General features: G+C 45.1%; 7 protein-coding genes across 7 annotated transcripts; 5 read left to right on the forward strand and 2 right to left on the reverse strand.

The window, feature by feature from the left end:
• Positions 1-5,130: 5,130 nt before the first annotated feature.
• K441DRAFT_651903 (uncharacterized protein) lies at positions 5,131-6,402 on the reverse strand. Its single transcript, XM_067647277.1, has 4 exons — positions 6,334-6,402; positions 5,991-6,279; positions 5,362-5,746; positions 5,131-5,310 (listed from the first exon to the last, which is right to left on the reverse strand). The coding sequence occupies exons 1-3, from the start codon at positions 6,336-6,338 to the stop codon at positions 5,498-5,500; spliced, it is 543 nt and encodes a 180-aa protein (XP_067509228.1). The 5' UTR covers positions 6,339-6,402; the 3' UTR covers positions 5,131-5,310; positions 5,362-5,497.
• A 508-nt stretch (positions 6,403-6,910) lies between these two features.
• K441DRAFT_158807 (uncharacterized protein) lies at positions 6,911-7,910 on the forward strand. The gene has a single exon (XM_067640245.1). It carries the CDS (start codon positions 7,104-7,106, stop codon positions 7,758-7,760), a length of 657 nt encoding a protein of 218 aa, XP_067509229.1. The 5' UTR covers positions 6,911-7,103; the 3' UTR covers positions 7,761-7,910.
• A 151-nt stretch (positions 7,911-8,061) lies between these two features.
• Positions 8,062-10,682, reverse strand: K441DRAFT_673261 (FabD/lysophospholipase-like protein; the record flags this gene model as incomplete). The annotated part of the gene is made up of 3 exons (XM_067650636.1): positions 8,062-9,205; positions 9,258-10,568; positions 10,624-10,682. 3 exons carry the CDS (start codon positions 10,680-10,682, stop codon positions 8,062-8,064), a joined length of 2,514 nt encoding a protein of 837 aa, XP_067509230.1.
• A 514-nt stretch (positions 10,683-11,196) lies between these two features.
• Positions 11,197-13,612, forward strand: K441DRAFT_626695 (uncharacterized protein). The gene is made up of 4 exons (XM_067646142.1): positions 11,197-11,519; positions 11,572-11,656; positions 11,711-11,928; positions 11,975-13,612. The coding sequence occupies exons 1-4, from the start codon at positions 11,321-11,323 to the stop codon at positions 13,372-13,374; spliced, it is 1,902 nt and encodes a 633-aa protein (XP_067509231.1). The 5' UTR covers positions 11,197-11,320; the 3' UTR covers positions 13,375-13,612.
• A 386-nt stretch (positions 13,613-13,998) lies between these two features.
• K441DRAFT_651907 (cell division control protein 3/GTP binding protein) lies at positions 13,999-16,461 on the forward strand. The gene is made up of 5 exons (XM_067647278.1): positions 13,999-14,124; positions 14,265-14,328; positions 14,524-14,820; positions 14,878-15,341; positions 15,392-16,461. Exons 2-5 carry the CDS (start codon positions 14,325-14,327, stop codon positions 16,025-16,027), a joined length of 1,401 nt encoding a protein of 466 aa, XP_067509232.1. The 5' UTR covers positions 13,999-14,124; positions 14,265-14,324; the 3' UTR covers positions 16,028-16,461.
• Positions 16,462-17,087: 626 nt separating this feature from the next.
• K441DRAFT_683994 (uncharacterized protein) lies at positions 17,088-17,995 on the forward strand (the record flags this gene model as incomplete). Its single annotated transcript, XM_067651743.1, has 2 exons — positions 17,088-17,391; positions 17,454-17,995. The coding sequence occupies 2 exons, from the start codon at positions 17,088-17,090 to the stop codon at positions 17,993-17,995; spliced, it is 846 nt and encodes a 281-aa protein (XP_067509233.1).
• Positions 17,996-19,111: 1,116 nt separating this feature from the next.
• K441DRAFT_651911 (uncharacterized protein) lies at positions 19,112-20,778 on the forward strand. Its single transcript, XM_067647279.1, has 2 exons — positions 19,112-19,447; positions 19,692-20,778. The coding sequence occupies exons 1-2, from the start codon at positions 19,255-19,257 to the stop codon at positions 20,345-20,347; spliced, it is 849 nt and encodes a 282-aa protein (XP_067509234.1). The 5' UTR covers positions 19,112-19,254; the 3' UTR covers positions 20,348-20,778.
• The last annotated feature ends 342 nt before the right edge of the window (positions 20,779-21,120 follow it).

Genomic DNA, 21,120 nt, shown 5'->3' on the forward strand with positions numbered 1-21,120 from the left:
CTATTACTAAAATTACGTTATAATCTTATCTGGTAATAGGATCTCTTAACTTTAGTAACTTAATAATAAAGTCCTATAATATAACCTCCTATAGTCTCTCTAGTATTTTAATAGGTTATAGCCCTCCATATAGCTTATGCCTTATTAGTTTATTTCTTTAGTAATTTAAACATTCCTTTATTACTTTTCTTGCGATATTTTAGATTCCGTTAATAATATATTCTTCTTAAAGTCTTAACACTAAGCCTATTGCTCTATTATATCCTTAAGTTATTCCCTTATAGAAATCTTCTACGAAATACTCTACTATGCTCTTTAGGATATACTTTACTTCTTAGTTTTTATATATATCTATCTATAAATCTTCTAGTTATACTGTTACGGACGCTTTAAGTACAATATTACGACTACTTGGAGAGGAGTCGGAAGAAGCTAGTTGGTTAATATAGGTACGGTCCAGGATGGAACCGGTAGAACTATATAACGAGGAATAGTAAGCGAGTCATATAATGTGCTACGTATTAAATGAGAGGAATAAGAAGAACTTACGTACCTTATATATAACACGTATAAGAAGGATTTTATAGGAGTACGGTTGTGTATTTAAGGACCCTTAGTCCCTACCTAGATAGTTCCTTATAGTAATTCTCAGAATATAATTAGAGTTAATCTATTAGGCAACCACTCTACCAGTTATTATTACGTTGTTAACTACTTATAATACCTACACACCTAGCCTATTAATAAGCCTATCGTAGTTCTTGCTACAAGGTTCCATTATATAATCACTACTACAGTTACGGTTTTAAGAAGTCAAATAATATACTACTAAAAGTAGCCACTATAACGCTATTAACGGCGGCAACTATTTTAAGGTTAGGAGGCGATACCAGTATAGCAGATACTAACTCACAACAACCTATAACGGTTAAACAACTATAATAGATAGTTAACTAGTTAATAGAGAATAATGCGACGCTTAAATAAAGGATTAACGGGATAGGGGTAGTAAAGATTAAGTTACCTTTAATTAAGAGATTCTCGGGAGAGAGATTAAAGCTTAAAGGATTCCTTACGTAAATGTACTTTAAGGTTACGTAAGAAGGAGTAAAACTATTAACACTTATAGATCGAATAGCTTATATAGGACTATTCCTATTAGGAAGAGCACTTAAATGGTTTAAGCCTTACCTTATAGAAATATAGGTAAATGGAATAACAACCACTAACTAAGAGGTATGGTTTATGTTCTTAAGTTAGGAAGGGTTTATAGAGTAACTTATATAAATGTTTGGAGACCTAAAGGCAGTAACCACGGCGGAAAAAAAAAAAAAAACTCCAAGATATTACGTAATGAACTTTAGTAATTAAGTATATAATATAGTTCTAAACGTTAGCTATATAAGTTAAGTGGAATAATAAGGCGCTTATAGTATAGTATAAATAGGGACTTAAGGCTAAAGTTTAGGATGTAATTATTTTAATAGAAGATGTGGATACCTTAAGGGATTTAATAAATTAAGCGATAAAGATTAATAATAGGATCTACTAAAGGGAACAGGCTAAGAGAGGTTAGGATAGAGTTCTATAGTCGTATAAGGCGTAAAGTACGCAATAACTAAAGCTAAGTTAAAAACTATAGTATGGCGCAAAGCTAATAGACCTAAGCGGTACTAAAGAAGCCTATAAGAGATAAAGTAAGAAACTATAAAAACCTAAAGGTTAAGGATTTAGTAATTATAGGACTAAAGAGCATAGGCTAAACTAGGGATCTTATTAGCAGAAGATGTTTAGGCGGACTTTACAGCAAAGTTAGTAGTTTAGAGACGGAGCTTATATAAATTACGGAAAATAGGGTTACTTCGTAAGGGATTATAAAGATGGTTAGAGTTATTATGTAATAAAGGGAACTAGACTACTAGTAGATAATATATACGTATAGAGAGATAATAGTGTACTGCAAGGAATAAAAGAATGTTTAATTAAAAGTTTCGCGTTTTATTATAATAACGTATACTAAATTTATAAAGACGCTAAGTACGGCGTAAGCTATTGGCTATAAGAGCTAAAATCTATAGAATATAGAGGAACTAACGAACTATCTCGTAGATTGGACATTAAGGATAATAAATTCAACGTAGGCGAAACATTTAGCGATAATAAGGTAATAAGGGCAGCTTACTAGGAGTATATAGACCTTAGGGACGTAATAATAGAAGTAGAGACTAAGACCGCTATAGAGTAAGGTTTAGTAATAGGAGTTATAACACTATTAGATATAGCATCTACCACTTTATAAGATAGAAGGAAGAGTATTTTATAGAGATTAAGTAAGCAAACGACTATTAGTGCTAATTCACTACTTAATAAAGGTAAAAGGCTAAAGGCTTAAGATTCTTAAAAAGAGATAAAAGATAACTAAAATTCTTAAGACGAGATAAGGCATACCTAATATTACGGAGTAAGTATAAGCGACGATAATATATAGCAAGGTAGATATTATTAAGCTATATACATAAACTGTGTAAGGAGGCTAAGACGTTATATAAGGAAAGAGGGTAGGAAAACGGGAAGAAAGGGTATATATTGTTAACTTAGTTGTTTAGTTAATACATATATAGGCAGAATAGGGTTTAGGTTATAGTTCTAGTAGAACTTAGCAGAATTTAGTGGAACTTAGTAGAATATAGCAGAATGCCGTAGATTGCCGTTAGATTGCTATTAAATTGCCATTAGATTGCCATTTCGCGGTTAGTCTCTAATTGCTAAATTAGTAAAAATAGGTAGACGTGTGTAAGGTGTTATAGGGGTATCCCATAATAGTACCCCCCCTTTAAACTTAAGCTTTTGCGAGATAGGGCTATAGTAGTTCTAGGTGGAGTTTGTAAAAGTCTTCTGCGGCTTATATAAGTCCTATAGAGTTAACGGGTTCCTATAAGGACTTAGTAAAGCCTCTCTATTTTATAAAATATATATATTGGCATTTCCGTTTATTATACTTAATATTATTAATTCTTTTAATAAAGTACTTGTTCTTACCATCCATTTTAACTAGTAGGGGAGGGTCTTATATCTATTTAGGTAGGGCGTCTAATATAGGGGTAGTAGGGCGGAAGACTGACGTATAGAATATAGGGTAGATTTTAACCGTATTAGGGAGCTTTAGTTAGTAGGCATAAGGAGAAATAACCTTTTTAACCTTATAAGGGCCAGCGTTCTTCTAATTAAGTTTCTTAATAGGTCGTTTTATGTTTAGATTTCTTATATCTAGCCAGACAAAATTACTAATTTAGTAGGCTAGTACTAGGGTTTATTTCTTATTTACTGCGGCTTTATAGACAAATTAAGCCTATATTATCTTATTAGTAAGGAACTATTATAGTTCCTCTATCTTCTCTATGAATTTATTTACTTCTATAACTTATAAGGCGTAATAAGCGGAGTAAGAAACATTACTAAAGGGTTTAAAACCCATTTGTGGGTGCTAGCTATAATTGGCTAGAAATGGGGAGACTTTCATAGTTTCTGAGATAGAGTTATTTATAGTAAACTCGGTAAATATAAGCTAGTTAATCCAGTTATCCTATAAATACGACGTGTATATCCGAATATACTATTTTATTATAGTATTTATGCGTTCCATTTAGCCATTTATTTCTAAATAATATGCGGTAGATAATAGTGCTTTAATATAGAGATAAGTAGTCAGTTTTTTCTAGAATGCTAAAATAAACTGGCTGCCTTTATTGGAGATAATTATTTTAAGAAGTCTGTGGAGTTTCTATACGTAATCTAGGAATAGTTAGGTAACAGTAGGCGTTAATATATTAGGGTAGGCGATTAAGTGTCTTATTTTAGATAGTTGGTCTATAACTACTATAATGTTCGTACAACCTCTACTCTTAGAAAAGTTAATAATAAAGTCAATTAAGATATCCTTCTATCTTTGGTTTGGAACAGGTAGTAGCTTTAAAAGACCGTTATATATCTCACGTAAGGCTTTAGCTTATTAGTAGGTGTAGTAGCTAGAGACGTACCTTTATGTTATATTATATATATTTGGCTAATAATACTCCCGTTAGAGTAGTTCTAGGGTTTTTCCTTAGCCTGGGTGGCCGGCAATAGGTAGATTATGTATATGTTTAAGGAGTTTAAGCTTAAGCTTATTGTGATTAGGGATAACTAAATAGTTTTAGTAATATAAGCGGTTTCCACGGGCTTTATATTTACTTAAAGAAATCTTTTTAGAGCGTCTAATGCTATCTTGTATTAGCTTAAGCGTCTCTTAAATAAACTTATTATTTGGGTATTTGTTAACTATAATCTATTTAATTAATTAATTAGTTATTTTAAGGACGTATACCATAAGATCTTTAGTAGAAGGGTTAAATAGTTTAGGGCGAAGCAGGGTCTAATTTTAGTAAGAGCGCGCTTTTTTTAGGGCTGGCGCGTCTTACGAGTGTCGGGTTAGGGCATTAGGCTTCTAGCCTTGGACGCCTAAGCGGTATATAATTAAGAATTGGAAATAAGATAGATATTCTAACTAGTAGGCTTAACAATAACTTAGCTGTTTTATGGTTGTAAAGTACTATAGGTTCTTATAGTTGCTAAAGACCTTAATTAGAAATCTAGCGCCTTCTAGTTTAGGTCGCTATTATTTAAAATATTTAATAATAGCTAATAATTCCTTATCGTAGATCTTGTAGTTATATTTAGCTAGGCTTAGTCGTTTTAAAAAGTATGCTATAGGGTATAATACTCTATCCTTATTATATTAAGATAGGATACCTTTAATAACGTAATTAGATAAGTCGGCTTCTATAACACTTATTTAGTTTAAGTTAAAGTATTAGAGCACGGGCGCAGTAGTAAATATAACCTTTAGATAGGTAAAGGCCTTCTTATATTCCTTATTAAAGATAAAGACTTTATCCTTTTAGGTTAGAGCTATAAGGGGTAAAACTAGGGCAGAGAAGTTATTAATAAACTGTTGGTAGAAATTAGCAAATCCTATAAAGGCTCTTACGTCCTTAACATTCTCGGGTTCTTACCAGTTTATAATTGCTTTAACTTTCTTTAGGTCTATTTATATACCATTTATAGAAATAAGGAGTCTAAGGTATAAGACTTCCGTTTTATAAAATTTATATTTATCTATATCTAATTATAAACCAGCCTTGTATAGGGCTTATAATGTCTCGTCTTTGACTAACTGGCAGTGAAATTTGATTTTCTCCAGTAAGTCCTTGAAACGAGCATCAAAAGGCCTCCAGAATAGATTTGTCACTACACAAACAGGCTGTTTAGCACCTATAGAAGAATTAGAGATATTTACGCCCCAGAAATCTTAAAACGTCATACCACCATCCTTTTTCAGGAACTGTCGACCTGAATCGGATTTCTTTGCCACCTTGACTCGGTCACCGACCCCTTGACTCGGTCACCGACTCAGTCATCCACGTGTATATATAACCTCATTTTCTTCATAGATCAATCTTCACACGAGTTCTTCTTTCCTGAAATCTGCGCACAGACTTCCGATCAACAGGAACATTCTAGCCACGCTTTGGTAAAATTGAAACAAGTCGACATACACCCTCTCTAGGGAGGACCTGAATTGAGCTGACGGTTTAAGAGAGAACTTAGTCCACAAATCTACAAGGGCCGTATAGACTGCCAGCTCCTTCGCCAAGCTTTCGAGAATGTTTGCAAGTTTCTCCAAGAAGGTGACGTAATTGCTTGCGGGCTAACATAAAGTAAGCTGTGATTATCTTGGGTCAGGTAATGAAGAGCGTAATGACATGAAAGCCGCAGAGGAAAGAATTTAGAGTAATAGTTAACTCATAACGCTATCTTCAACTGAACATGAAAAATATGATAAGGTTCAACAGGGGCTACTTGGAAAGGTTAGGAAGAGAATTATTACGTTCGTAGAGAGTGCCTATGGCGAGGTACAATATTTCATTATCTTGATTTATGTTCGTACGTACCTGTAAAACGAGTCGAAGAGTTCCCCATGCAATAGCAGCAATTTCCGGATGGGACTGTATAGCGATACTCACTACTTTGAAGTATGGAGAGAGCGAGTCGTTGAAGGTCTTAACTCTCGTCAGACAGGTTAGGATCCGGCCTCGGTTCTTCGCTTTTAGGTTAAAAGTTTCTAGATCCTTAATAAGCTCTTCAGGAGAATCGCAATTTGAGAATAGTGCTCGTTCCTTTGGTGGCAGCGAATCCAAGAACGAGTCCCGGGCCTCCATAAAGACATCATTCTTGGTGGCGCTAGATCACGTTAGGTACGTCGTGGGGAGATGAGATCCTAAGAAGACAACCTACTTCATTTTGCTATTTACTGAACAAACCTAAGAGACTCTGACAGGTGAATGCACCAAGTTGATTATATCGACTGTCAAGCTGGCAAAGTCAGACTACGCCGCGACAAACTCAGCAACCTCAAAGCAACAGGGTTGAGTAGGAAATACACGTGGCACGTACAAAGTAAGTTGGTATTTACTTTGCCTCTGGAAGAGCCCATTATCTTCCTCACAATTAATTGGATAGTTTGCCGGTTCAATCATGTTACGCCACAGTGGATGACGTCCTGGCAGGGCTAAAAGCAGCTTAATCTTTCGCTTCCCAAAAATGATGCATTAGAATTTGTAGAGTTGAAGTGTAAGTACAAATAATCGACATGAGATAAAAGATTTTTATAAATAATGCCCAGATTCGGTTAGGAAGCAAGTTCCGGCACAGGGACATTTACCTAAACCCTAAAACTCTTTCATTACAAAACCTTAAGCCCTTTGTATGATATAATCCGAAACGTAACTTCCAAGCCGGACTAAGTTACCGCATACGCATGATGCTGCCTAAGCTGATTGCTAAGCAGACCCTAACCTCTCCTCTCGGGTTCATGATATGTAATTCATGACATATCTACTACACTTCACAATTGAGTAAAAATCAAGCGGAAATCCTCTACATCACAGGATTCGTCTGAATAGGTGTGGAATTGCAAAGCTCATAATTGCACACCAACAAGACGGCCAACGCACCCTGCTTTGGTATCAGTCACGTACTCCGCGGTCAAGCATCACATCATCAGCATGTCACTCAAAGACACCTGGACACTTGCTCATACAGCGCAGTGTAAACTGCACCTAGCAGTGAATCGTCCGGACCGTAACTGGCGTTTTGTAGTCGGTCACGCAGTCCACTTAGACTCACTCATGTTACGGATCGTTGAGATGGAGGAAGAAATCGTGCAGTCTGAACAATCCACCGACGTCAAGTTTAAAGGTGCCGGCAACACTCAAATGTGTGGTGGCCCACCACATCAATCTTCCAACACTGGACAGAGGAGGGCTAGGAGTCCACCGCCACCTCAGAGACTTGACAGCAGCTCTGAAGAGGAGGACGAAGACGTTGATGGCGAAGATGAAGACGAGGGCCTGGGTCTCACGCGCTTCCCGTCCGGCAGCGCCCGGCCAATACAGCCGCCGCCACTGGACCCCTCAGATGACAGCTCTTCAGACGAGGATGAAGAGCTGCTAGTATCACTACCAGAGCCGGACCCAGCGGTTTTGAAGTCGATTACGAAGGAGAAAGGGGATGAAGAACTAGCGAGTGTGTACAATTCTATTAAGAATTGCCGATGTCACAAGGGCCATGCTCCGTCTATCAATAATATATGGGAGCTGCCCCAAGAAGGCAACGGCGAGAAGGGTAACGTGAGGACAGCAGTAGTGGAGATTCAGGTTTGAGTGGTATTAGTGTTTAGGATTGAGAGTGGGTTGAGGGGTAGCAAAGCGAATTGTTCAGTGAAAAATCGCACTTATGAAAACTCATTAGTCAACCAGATTGGGCCGAAGATGTGGTGGATTTGTGATTCCTCAGTCCTTTCACAATAACACTATCCAACTTAGTCAGTTTACTATTGCGTTATTCAAGCTGTTCTGTGTTAATGCGCCCCCCGCTCGATTTTGAGGCCATAACTGGAACCAGGGAAAATTCTGTCACCTCTGACTATGTGGGTATATTGCTATGTTTTCAGCGGGTTTGCGGTCAGCTGAAATGATCACCATGATCCCCTTCTCCAAGTTTCCTGCCGACAATCCCCATCCTAAGTTTCCTTCGTTTCCTTTCTTGCTTTTCTTCTCTCTCCCACTCTAGCCTCTTTGCTTTCTTTCTCTCGTAAACAGCCCTAACTGCTCGTCTTGTCTGCTCCTCACCCTCCTGGAAATTTGCACGAGCCAATGAGACTACGCTGTCGATCTGGTCAGGCGTGTACACAAAGTTCCATGTAGACATGAAATTGGACGTTTTGGGGTCTACCCCATCGACCTTTGCGTTCGCCATGAATGGGAAGTAAATTACCGTAATGCCAGCATTGGGGTGCATCAACTCCCAGTCCTCTTCAACCCTTTTCGAAGACGGGGGTTCTGATTCGCTTGTTCGCTCTTCTGTTGTCCCTATCCAAACATTACAATACCCCAAGTCCTCACTAATAGCGCTTTTCTTTTTCATCTCTTGGTCGTACTGGTCTTTCTTGGCTTCAGTAATCTTTGCAGTTGCTTCTTCTTCGGTGCTCGCTTGCGCTGCTTCTAAATCCTCTGCAATCTCTTTCTGCGAAGCATCAGATGGAGGCCATCCAGCCCCAATTGGCCATCCTTTTATGCCTCTCTGTCTTGCGTAACCGTCTGCTACTCTGAGCCAATTGTCGGTCTTCACGTCCGCAGACGCATCAAAAGCGATAAGAATATCAACATTCCTGCCAGGCCGTAAAAGAGGGTATATAGGTAAATTGTTACTCATCCCAGCGTCCATCAGCTGGAGATTTTCGGTTCTGAAGATACTATCTGGGCATGAAGGGGGAAGGGAGCCTTTCATACCAAGAGCAAAATTTGGTATTGCAGCTGGATCAATTGGATGTAACTTAATGAGGTCGTCGTTTCGCTCTGATATTAGTTCATCGATTCCTGCGAAGCCTGCCAGTCCCTTCATAAAAGGGCGCACCTCTTTGTAGTAATGGGACAAGGTGGCGCAGAAAGCGCTGCCCCAGATGCCCATTAGGAGAGGCACGCGCAGTTCAGGGAGCGAAAGACCGTTCTCCCGCCACGCCGTTTTCCCGTTTTCGAATTTCCGTCCAATGCCCCATGTTGGAATGCCTGCTTCGAGTTCTTCGCACCAGAACTCGTACGGTGTGAATCTGTTTTAATTAGAACGGGAAGTTGCTTGACAGGTCAATTATGAGGGCTTACTCAAACCATTGGAACCAAGCCTCTCTCCTCGCTTTTGCCTCGGCGGCGATCGGATCTTGCATATCCATCTGCTCCTCAATTGGTATCTGATGACGAACAGCAGTATAGATAGGAAGAGGTTGGGAGCCGTCATCCGTATAACGCCTTTGATTGGAAATCTTGAAGTCATATTCGTTGATGGACAACTCGCCTTTCGGAACGAGAAGCCGGGCTGCGAGGAGAAGGCCATAGATATCTACTATTCCGAAATCTGCGTTAGGGAGGCCTTTGGCTCTCTCGACAATGCTACTCAAAAGGTGCTTATTAGTGGGAGCACTAGCAACAAGGGCCAATGCAGCAGGAGGAAAAGCAATGTGAACTCCAAGTCTATGCTTCAGATGCTTGATGAGCCGTTGGTGGCTCTGTCCGGATAGTGTTGAGTAGTAGAGTGTTTGAAGCCAACAGCTACCGCTGACGCCAGCAGTATACGTGACACAATCGAAAAGTCCGGCTTCATGGGCAGAAAGGTATGACGAAGAGCCAGCCACAAGCGCACGAAGTCCACCTCCAGATCCACACATAGCAATTATCGGGACATCATCGGGATGTATGTCTTTCTCCGGGATCCCAAGATATCTAGCTAATGCTCGCCTGGTGTATGCCTGCCGGTTTCGCAGAAATATTTTCTCTTCATCACACAGGTCATTAGAGACCCGCACAACAGCTTCCCATATAATTTCAGGGTTGCACTCCGGATCATTCGCTTCGTGCCAGATTTCTTCTGCAAGGGACCCCGGCGCCATTGATAGCTCATTTTGGAGTTTTGTAATGAATCCTGGTAGAACTTTCACCCATTCTGGGACAATGTAATCTACAATAGTGTCGCCTATGGAAGCTACGGATTTGGAGGCAGTTGCCACGGTTGTTGATATGCCCAACCATCCGGACGCATCCCCATTTGTGGTTACTCCCTCCTCTCCTGATCCCTCTACAATGCGATTCTGAGGCGGTGGGGGCTGTTGTCTAGATTTGTACTGGTCCGAAGCAGCGTCCACATCTTGGACGCTGCTGTAGTCCTCACGATTAAGTTGGGAGCTTTCCCTCTTCTGCTCGCGCCCTCGCCTCAATATTGATGGGGCCTTCTTTGGCCATTCCGACACGGACTCAGAGCTTTCAGTATGCAAACAGCGGAGTCTAACCCAGTTCGCGACATTGTCGCTATACGGGGTGGCTGCTAGAAAGCCGGCTGCGATGCTTGTATAGAGAAATGGTTTGGCGAAAGGAAAAGTTGTAACGTGGTTCTCGTGACAACTGCTCTTTCGAAATAAAAATCTGAGGAGCATCAGTTTCCCTCCTTCCTCGCGGTTCTTCCGCGATTCGAGCTTACCTCCGGTGCGTTGTTCTTAGCAACCGTTTTCCAAGTAGTCCTCCTCTCAACCCATCCATGGCAGGGAGAAGAGGCGTTTAGAGGTGAGGGGAGTCTTCCGGCCGGGCGATGAGGTTGCAGAAGGGCCAATTGGGCTTATCAAGCAAGGCTTTTCATGGTGTTTAGAGGCGACCCTCATATTCGCGATTCCAAGTTTCGTGGAATGACGCTCCGTCCTTGGCCCTGCCAAGAAATCCCAAGCCTGTCGAGGAAGCTTGAGGCGATAGCGACTTTCGCACAAGGCCTCAGACAAGCCTAAGTACTTTAGAAGGGTTTTTTTAGAAAAGGATTTAGCTTCTATTCAGCACAGCGCACTGACAAGCTCACAGGTGTATGTTAGGACGCGAATTTCGTCTCTAATAATTGCAGCTTGCACTGCATGCCATTAAACCTATTTAGAGTGCTTGAGTTTCCGCTGAACGGTTTCTTCGACATGCGTTAATCCCTACTAGCGTCCGCGGTGGGACGTCCACAATTCAGTCTTTCTCCGTTGACTTCCGCCGCGGGCCCCCAGCTTCTTGTCTATTACTACTGGCATGGTCTGCATAGAGTCAACCCACCTGATCTGCCTGTGTATATTTTCTTGTACATAATATTCCCTTCCCTATTTCGAAACACCATTTACCGCAACTCCTCTGGAGCTCTAACGGCAGGCGCTATGGTTGCTCCACGAAAAGCCGCGTTCGCGGAGGAGAGCGCTGAGGTAGAGGTGCTCTTCGCCAACATGGAGAAGTTGAAGAACTTGACGAAGAAGATACAAGGCTCACTGAATCGCCTGGAGACGAGTGGAAAGAGTGTGCAGGATGCCATTGGACCAATTTATGGCAACACTCAGAGATTACAGACCATGAACTCTAGTATGCAACCCCAATATAGCGATGGAATACTGGCTAATGGAAGCGCTTTTAGATGTCGATAGGATCATCGAAGCTATTGACAGGGTGCGAGAGCCTCTCGACCAGAGGAATCGGGAGGAACGTATCATCCGGATGGGGTCTGTCCTCTCATGTACACTGTATTTCCCAGATTTGGCCTAATTGCTTTATAGTCCTCGAAAGGTTCCGCTGCAAGACTATATGGCATCACTGGATCGCACTACACAAGCCCTTGGTGATCTCAAGCGCTCCAACCTACGATCGAATCAACAGGCTGTTGCGGAGCTAAGCACGCTACTCAAAACAGGCACCAAACAGTTGGAGGATGTATTTCGGGAAATCTTACGCGAAGACGCGCGCCCTGTTGAACCTCTTCACTACATAACTAAACGTAAGCAACCTGCCTAAGGTACTCTGTATTACTCTGACGCTGTTAGAACTACCATTTCCTACTCTTTCCGAGGCGAGCCTCTCAAAGCTGAGGCTCATCCATACGCACGTCTCTGCTTCGTTCACCCAAACATCTCAGACCGATGTTAGGGAGGGGCCTACCGAAAAGACCTATACTGAGATTCGTGGGGATTATATCACGACTACACTACGGAATCTGGCTGCGGCATCCGTCTCAACTGCGAGGAAAACAACCGCCGATGCGATATACAAGCAAGGCACGAATGGAATTGGGACATATGCACAAGGCATGGAGGGGCTTTATTTGGCGGAGTATGAGAACGTCTGTCCTATTTTTGCTCGGGATGAATGGGGCGCTGTATATGCCTCAACTTGTCAAAGCTCTCTAAATGAGTTTTCTAAGACCCTTCGCGAACTCAACACTCACATCCAAAAGAATCTCATGACGGACTGCTTCCTTGGATATGAAATCATTGAAATCGTATCCAATCTATCCATACGAGTGGAGAGTAGGACTGGAGAACTGAAACGATTGATCGCTGACTCTCTGAAGCCAATCCGGGAGACTTCAAAGACATCACTCACAAAGCTTCTCGAGGACACAAGAACTCGCGCGCAAGCACTTATCGCGTTACCAATAGACGGCTCCTCGGTCCCTATCACCAGCGATACTGTGACGCGATTACAGACAATGACTGCGTATTTATCCTCACTTTCTTCGATCATGACGTCGCTTGGAGACGGTGGCTGGTCTACGTCTTCTGCGTCAAACTCTTTCACTTCCCTTCCGGCTTTAAAGTCTTTTGATGTTGGAGCCGACGGCCGTCAGCTATTTGCTCATTACGCTGCGGACATGCTGGATACACTGCTGTCGAATCTGGAGACAAAGTCTCGCATGCTGTTGAAAGGGAAGAATCTCCAAGGCGTTTTCATCGCCAACAATATCGCTGTGATTGACAGGATGATTCGGTCATCAGAGCTCCAGCCGCTGCTTACAAGCTATGCAAGCAGGTTGGAAGGATGGCGGAAGAAGGGAACGGCAATGTATCTCGAAGCCTGGAGAGAGCCCTCGGCGCATCTCCTCGATGTCCAGTACACGAACCGCAGCGGCAGGCCTCATTCTGGTGGTGCAGCCTCTACAGATTCCACGGCAATTGTCAAGGGCTTGAGTTCGAAAGATAAGGACGCTATCAAGGAGAAATTCAAGAACTTCAATATTAGCTTTGATGATCTTGTCACTCGGCACAAGGGTTACAAGATGGAGAGGGAGGTGCGGTCGCAGCTTGGTCGTGAAGTGCAAAACATCATTGAGCCCTTGTACGGTCGTTTCTGGGACCGGTATCATGAAATCGACAAAGGGAAGGGTAAATACGTCAAGTATGACAAAAGCCAATTGGCGTCTGCTTTGGCTGGCCTGGGCTGGTAGTCTTCGTTTTTGTAAAATACCCATCAAGGCGTTGGGGGTGATTGGACATTTCTATGGCGGCTTTGCGGTGTGATTGGACATGTACGCATATTGTTATGCCTCTAAGCTTGGCACCAGGCGTTCCTGAGCATGGGTTCAGGGAGTTTTCAGGAGTGTCATCGGCTTCAGTACGTATGAAGCGGGGAAGTTTGAATTTATAGAACACAAAGCTAGTAAGCAGTGGTACCGAAGTATGAGCATATCTACCCTTTGGAGTGTTTCATGTGAGACTGAGTTGGAGAGTTGAAGTGTTGAGAAACATTCCAGGCTAAAATGGAAGCAGAGAAGCACGTGAGGGCCTTCAGGAGGGTGACACGTAGAGCAAGCCCAGCGACGATCGCATTGCGCTGCCGCTGCACGACGGGCACACAGAAGTGGTTCTGGAGTACAGAGGAGAGTCAATTGCTACTTTGTTCCATCTGTTCATAGTCCTCACGCTATTCAGCGCATCCACGAGTAGTCTTAACGCTGCACGCTGCCCGTCTTGTCGTCGCCGCACGGAGATTTTGGCTAGCGCCGAATTCAACAACGGTCCAGCATCCTTGCGCGGACCCCTTTCCTCAGTGAGAGTTTTATGATCCCACACCTTCCTCTGCCAACATCGCAACGTCCCTTCTTACAGTCTGCTGTACGACGCTGCTGCTGACCTCTCGACGCCCTCATACCATCCGAGCCCCCATCATCACTCGCAAAGCATACATAGACTGACTGGTGAGTTGACTCCACACCCCCCTGTCTGCTCATTCCTTCGCTCCCCCAGGTTGTTTACCATTCTGTCGTAATCTCAGTTTATCCTGTATCAACAAGCGATCCATCCACTATCGCATTGAGATGTGCTAACGGTGCTCTAGTGGTTCTAGAAGTCTCTCTCTTCGAAGCTCTTCGTCTGTGTCCACGTTCGTTCACTCGCCATGGGTAAGCCGAGCCTCTTCTCCACACAAAAGTACCATCCACATGAGCTCCAATGCGCTTCCTCCGCACCTGAGGCAAATGAGGCTAGATTATGGTCACAATACCAGGGCGCTGAGGAGCTTTGTTGGCATGTCGAGAGCCTACAGGGTTTTCAACGGTTAAGCTTTATTTGGCACTGCTGACCCATGTCTGATATAGCATCTAACGGCGCCGGTCCCGCTACGCTTATCCGAGCATCCCCAGCCCCGGCAACGATACCAAATGGAAAACCGGCTTCGCCTTACGTTGAGCGCAGCAATCCCATGCCAAACGGACAGGGCTCGGCTCCGCAAACAGTCACCTCCAAAGACCCCAAAGCGGCAGCTCAGGCAGCCAGCGACATGAGGAACATTGTCCGAAGGAAGTTGACCGGTTATGTTGGTTTTGCGAACTTACCAAACCAATGGCACCGCAAGAGCGTGCGGAAAGGGTTCAACTTCAATGTTATGGTTGTTGGTAAGTAATGGGTTGACTTCACTTACGCCTTGTATTGGTATATACTAAAAACCATAGGCGAGTCTGGACTCGGCAAATCTACTCTCGTGAACACTCTATTTAACACCTCCCTCTATCCCCCGAAGGAACGCAAGCCGCCAAGCCTCGACATCTCCAAGACTGTCTCTATACAATCAATCAGTGCTGATATTGAGGAGAACGGTGTTCGCCTTCGCCTGACTGTTGTTGACACACCTGGCTTTGGCGACTTTATTAACAATGATGAATCCTGGGATCCCATCGTCAAGAACATTGAACAGCGATTTGACGCATACCTGGATGCTGAAAACAAGGTCAATCGGATGAACATTGTAGACAATCGCATCCATGCTTGCGTGTATTTCATCCAACCTACCGGACATTCCTTGAAGCCACTTGATGTGGAGGTCATGCGCAAATTGCACACTAAGGTCAACTTGATACCCGTCATCGCGAAGGCTGACACATTGACTGATGAAGAGATTACGGCGTTTAAGCAAAGGGTGAGGTTTATTAGGTATTACAAATACAGAACGGTACTAACTGAGTACAGATTCTTGCAGACATCCATCACCACAAAATCCAAATATTCGAAGGTCCCCGATATGAGCTTGATGACGAGGAGACTATTGCGGAGAACAATGAGATTATGTCGAAGGTTCCCTTCGCTGTCGTCGGTGCTAACGCCGAGGTGACTACTGCCGATGGTCGCAAAGTTCGTGGGCGCCGTTACCCATGGGGTGTCATCGAGGTTGACAACGAGGAACACTGTGACTTTGTCAAGCTTCGACAAATGCTCATCCGCACGCACATGGAAGAGCTCAAGGAGAACACCAACAACTTCCTGTACGAGAACTACCGGTCCGAGAAACTCACGGCCATGGGCGTGCAACAGGATTCTAGTGTCTTCAAGGAGGTCAACCCGGCCGTCAAGCAAGAGGAGGAGCGCTCGCTCCACGAAGCGAAACTCCAGAAGATGGAGTTAGAGATGAAGATGGTCTTCCAACAAAAGGTCGCGGAGAAGGAGAGCAAGCTCAAGCAGAGCGAAGAAGAGCTGTACACGAGACACAGGGAGATGAAGGAGCAGCTGGATAGGCAGCGACAGGAACTTGAAGAGAAGAAAGCAAGGATCGAAAGCGGAAGGCCGCTCGAGGAGAAGGGCAAGAGAAAGGGATTCTCTCTGCGCTAAGTTTCCGCCTGATTCCTCTGGCGGTATAGATTCTGGTCGCGGCGGAGCAAAACCAAAGCCGAAAAGTTCTTCTCCCCATTCTCTTTTGACACATCCCGTTTAATTTCTATGTCTTCTTCCGGCCACACTGGGTGCAGTCGGAAAAGGTTAATACATGACGGCTGAGCGAGTTGGGGGTTTGAGCGCGGTTTTCACATTGGTTTAGCTTGCTTAGGTTGTTGTTTGATACCAGCAGCATTGCACTCCCTTCTCCTTTTCAGCTTATTTTTTTTAGTAGATGACAGTCGTAGTTTGAGGGTGTTCTGTTGAGGAGGGTGAGGTGGCGGGCTCTGCAGATTGCTTCATCTCGTGTATTCTACAGATCGGCCTAGTATCCAAGTTAATTTCCTTTGTCTGGAAATGGTATCAGTAGTGTGGAGTAACCAAATTTGTCTCTACATGTGTGAATGCGAGTGTGATTGCAGTATCAGTGCAGTATCTATATGCTTAAATGTCGAGGTGTGCGGCGGGTCAAAAGATACTTGACACAATAGGGCATCACGTGTGAATGTGGAAGCGCACCTGGCAGGTGCGAGCCGCCATCATCGAGACCGTGAAATGCAGGCCATCAAGCTTCGCGCATTTCGTCACCACCCGAGGACTAATTCTGGTTTCCCTTCCGAGGCTGGGATACCTCGAGACACTTATTCTTCTATTCTTCTTCTCCTCCCCCCATTAACACAACGTTGCAGAATTACCCTCGTCCTACCATACATATACTGACAACTGTCAAGGCCGAACAATGTGAGTGTGCTTCCAGAATGTCGTTGGTCGTCATCACAAAACCGCCGGGCCTGCGCCATCGCGTTTTCAAGCCCCTGCCACCACCACCACCTCCAGTTGCCAGGTGTTCTTGAAGACCGTCTTCTTGACCCTCCCACATTCCCCTTCCTTATATAAATCCTTTAGCTGGAAATCTCTCTTTTCCTCACTATTGGTTGCATCTAACTGCAATTTTCCATCGCTCTGACGCTTGTAGCCCGAGCTTGTGCAGAACACACGACCAGCCTCAATCCGCAGCATGGCCCCTCCACCACCCGCCTCTATGCCTCTAGGGCAGAGGCTCACTCATCTTGCTCAAACTCTGCAGTTTGCATGGTTTGTTGGACATGTCACGCTCCTACTTTCCACACTCCGATACGGTCTGTCATACATCACCTTCAATTTCGCCTCGAGATGGGCGAGATTCTCTTATCGCACAGCATTCCTTTCTGCTGCCGTCACCTACGGCATTGTGGTGTATAAGGCATATCGAGCACGTATACGGACCGGAAAGCAAGGCGGTGCTTTGGCAATGGCAACGGACGAGAATGTTCAATATCTAGGTAAGCTCGCAATACCCTCGGCTCATGGCGAAACACCAGCTCTGACACATGCTACTGCACAGGAATGGCACTTGTGTGGCTATTCTCACGCCAGATCCCTCTGGCGATTCTTCCATTCGCAGTCTATTCCATATTCCATGTTGCAACGTATACGAGGGCGAATTTGCTTCCAACTTTGCAGCCACCCCAACAGAGCACAACCTCTCCTGGTGCTAAGCCTAAACCTTCAGCTTTGTCTGAAACGATTGGCAAGTTTGTTAAGGAGTACTATGACAGCAGTATGACTCTTGTTGCGATTCTCGAGATTGCTTTGTGGTTCCGCGTCTTCGGGTCTGCGCTCTTGTTCCAGAGAGGCTCATGGATCCTGTTGGCAATCTACACGGTTTTCTTCCGAGCTCGCTATGCCCAAAGCAGCTTCGTGCAGGGTGCGATCGCACAGTTGACCGCCAGGGCCGATGCCCAGCTTGCCAACCAGAGCACTCCCCCAGCCGCTCGACAAGGCTGGGAGACATTCAAAAACGTGGTCAGGCAGGCAGCCGATGCTACTGATATCCGCAAATATGTGGGAGGTGCTGGCGGCCCGGGCCCAAAGAAGGCACAGTAAGGGAAGCTCGGTGCGTTCGTTCTGCCCCCGACTCTCTCCGTAAAAAGCAACGAGTCAGGGTCGATTGCTCAAACGAAGAAATGATCGGCGGAACAGTGCTGGACGAAGGAGTTTAACTACCAGACGCGGTGACTGGTGGATTGAGTAAGCGCCTCAGCGTGGGCGTAGTTATGATTATGAGTAGTGGACGCAGCACGCGTTGCGGGGGGGGCGGAGCGGAGAAGGAAAAGTGCTGTATCCCGGACTTCATAGAGGAGCGTGCAATTGCGGGATTTGGTGTTGTTCATTTCTGCTTTTATTCTTTGCAAGTCGAGGCCCTCCTGTTCCAATAAGTTCTGAAGTATTCCTGCATAAATTAAATCTCTGCAATTGCAATGTGCGCAGTGGCTGCAGAGCAGATTCTGGATGAAGCCGCACCTCCAGCTCATCAATTTTAGAGCACTTTCAGCTCTTTGTGCAGAGAGTTGCTGCGAGCCCCCAACTTCTCACCCAGCCACAACGCCGTTAGCTGCAGCATTGGTGGACGAGCCACCCACACCCAGAGCATCTAGCCAACTGTGCAAAGCGGTGAGAGCTCCTGCGGATGCCTAGCCCCAACTGAGGCGCACGGCTCCACACATAGCTCCACACTTGGTCGCGCGATGGCTGCAAAAAGACTAGTTCAGCCCTTCCACCCGGCACGATTGCCAGAAGCATCACGACGGCTGCCGCGAGGAACATCCTGAGCGATTCATCCACGACATCCCATCCCAAAGACCATCTGGCAAAGTTCTGCCAATTTCAGCATTCGGCACCTGGCGGCCGACTCCGGTTGTATGTGATAGATTTGATGGATAGTTCAAATTGCACCAAAGGCCCCTCAGCGTGCTTGAAAGCCCTGCATACGAGCCTTCCCCCAGCTTCGGCCAAAAATGGCTCCACTCAAAAATGGCTCCGCTCAGCCGATGGGCGTTCGTGTGGGCGAGCTCATCACCTCTGCGGCTTGCTGGCATGCATCTGGCATCGGTTTGGCCAGGCGCGCTGCTGGTCGTTTTAGCTTGCATGAGATTTCCCGTTTGGCTTGGCGCGCGATGCAGAAAAACGCCGGCGCAGGCTGGAATCACGTCAGCTGTACACCGTTTCGTGGGCGGGAGGAGGAGGTAAGAAGTATATATCCAACCGCCTCTACCTTGTTCCTGAGGCTATTCTGTTAATGGTTTCCTTTTCCACTTCCCACGGAAGTTCATGGCGCGCCAAGCTGTCCTTGATGACTGACCTCCATGGACTCCCCCGCATTTTCGTCCACGAGCCGAAGAGGCTCCTTCAACTCTGGTGAGGATCTCGACGCCTACTTCGCCAGCTACGTGCCCCTCTCGAATCTCCCGACGCCTCCACCAGTAAGAGGGAGTGTTCTGAACCATGTCTCTGCAAAGCCAATACCGGAAGACACTGTCCTTATATCTGACCTAGCTGGTACGTGCACAAATCTCCCCTGTCGCGGTGTCCTACAGAAGATGCCGCTTCCGAGTGCTGGCACATCCCTCTTCGGCTGTTGCTATCCCATAAACTGCATTGGAGGCACATACGAGCCTACCAATTTTTTTAATTACTCGTACACCTGTTGGAAGAAGTATCTCCATGCTGAATGCTTCTTCCGGCACTGACATATTACAGTCTTGGCTAGTGAAGTAATCTATGTATACTAACTCCTTAAAAGGTCCTGCGACTCATCTTGCCAATCTTGTCCCTTCAAACACCTGCATACATCGTCCATCCGTGGCTGCCATCCATAATTTCCTGTTTCGCGCCGAGCTTCCTCTCGAAATCCTAGGATTAGCTGCATGTATCCTTGACGCTCTGGGTTCTCGATTTGCCCTCGAGTGGCGCAAAGCCTGTTCCTCAACCGCTCGCACTTCAAGCTTGCTGAATCGCTCCTGGAAAAGGACATCGTTTCATCACGATACAAAAACCTCGGTTGAGCCCGAGATTGTCGTGCTCTCGGCGTTGTCTCTAGCAGCAGGATACTTAGATGACAACCAAAAATCAGCAGCATACTGGGCGCGTACTATCTCTGCGGACCGTTTCAGAACCAAACAGGTCAATGCGACTCGTCTTTGCATCCTGATCGACATCGACTACAACCTTCATTCCTTCACGCCGGATATGATTCAGGAAGCAATAGAGGACATGCAGAGGGCAGAGCACCTATTCAACGGCCAAACTACTGGAAGCGCTGTAACCTATAGTAAGGATGAACGAGTCAAGCCTCCGGTTCTAACGCTGCAAAGCACGGCTGTACTAAAGCACGGTCTCTACACCCCCGAGCCAAGTCCTGAGAGCGGAGTTCTCTCCGCTTTGAGTCTGGGCTGGTGAAATAGCATTCTTTTCTAGCGGCATTGTGGGATTTTGCATTTTTCGGTGCATGCGGCTCTTGTGGGTTTTGCATACGCTTTTGCGGGTGGCCTGACATTGGGGTTATTCGGGTTCGACGGATATTGCATGATACCCATTTTGAGCATTTGGTCTTTGTTGCAAAGGGAGGCGAGATTTCAGCGACTGATAGCGCCGGCAGGCTTAGGTAAATGATAGGACAAGCTGACTTCGTGTTAATCGCATTGTGGCACATGGTTTAGTATGCATAATCGGTCAACTTATGCAAGATATACCCAGCAGCTAAGTGGCTCTAATGCGTGTGACTTTGTCATGTTGTCCTAGAACTAAAATATGAGAGGGCTTCAGATATCAGAGGAGCGTTCTACCAGGGTGTTCGGGCACTACCACCTGTAGAAAACATTGCACTAGCCCTACAAACTGCCTTAGATCTGCGTTAAGCATGTGAATAGATAGCTAGCCTAACAGCGACTCAGCCTGTGACTCTCGGAGAAAAGAACTGCTTGGACTTCGCTGTAGCTGATTGCGCCTTCGTCATCAAGACTACCCCACTTTGTAGCAAGGAGCTCATCCCTGCTCCAACCCCTCCATGGCCCGCCTTCCCCACGGGCTTCTTAACCACTTACTACCCACTGTTTTTCCAAGAATATCATCCTTGATAACCCATCCTGCTGCATCCTTCATCCTGCCTTCGAGTTCCTCATCACTCGTCTCCATCCCAATCCCTAGATTCCTTCAATTGCTGCCGAGAGACT

The sequence above is a fragment of the Cenococcum geophilum genome, assembly GCF_001692895.1.
Source record: "Cenococcum geophilum 1.58 unplaced genomic scaffold K441scaffold_3, whole genome shotgun sequence".
NCBI lineage: Eukaryota > Fungi > Ascomycota > Dothideomycetes > Gloniales > Gloniaceae > Cenococcum > Cenococcum geophilum.

What these genes read in the sequence shown, in the direction of transcription:
- K441DRAFT_158807 (XM_067640245.1), top strand. Translation starts at nt 7,104, where the DNA reads ATGTCACTCAAAGACACCTGGACACTTGCTCATACAGCGCAGTGTAAA.
- K441DRAFT_651911 (XM_067647279.1), top strand. Translation starts at nt 19,255, where the DNA reads ATGGACTCCCCCGCATTTTCGTCCACGAGCCGAAGAGGCTCCTTCAAC. An exon ending in CCTTATATCTGACCTAGCTG is followed by an intron (nt 19,448 to 19,691) that starts GTACGTGCACAA and finishes ACTCCTTAAAAG; the next exon opens with GTCCTGCGACTCATCTTGCC.
- K441DRAFT_626695 (XM_067646142.1), top strand. Translation starts at nt 11,321, where the DNA reads ATGGTTGCTCCACGAAAAGCCGCGTTCGCGGAGGAGAGCGCTGAGGTA. An exon ending in GAACGTATCATCCGGATGGG is followed by an intron (nt 11,657 to 11,710) that starts GTCTGTCCTCTC and finishes ATTGCTTTATAG; the next exon opens with TCCTCGAAAGGTTCCGCTGC. An exon ending in TCTTCACTACATAACTAAAC is followed by an intron (nt 11,929 to 11,974) that starts GTAAGCAACCTG and finishes TGACGCTGTTAG; the next exon opens with AACTACCATTTCCTACTCTT.
- K441DRAFT_651907 (XM_067647278.1), top strand. An exon ending in CTTCAATGTTATGGTTGTTG is followed by an intron (nt 14,821 to 14,877) that starts GTAAGTAATGGG and finishes TAAAAACCATAG; the next exon opens with GCGAGTCTGGACTCGGCAAA. An exon ending in TTACGGCGTTTAAGCAAAGG is followed by an intron (nt 15,342 to 15,391) that starts GTGAGGTTTATT and finishes AACTGAGTACAG; the next exon opens with ATTCTTGCAGACATCCATCA.
- K441DRAFT_651903 (XM_067647277.1), bottom strand. An exon ending in CTCTTCGACTCGTTTTACAG is followed by an intron (nt 5,747 to 5,990) that starts GTACGTACGAAC and finishes ACTTTATGTTAG; the next exon opens with CCCGCAAGCAATTACGTCAC.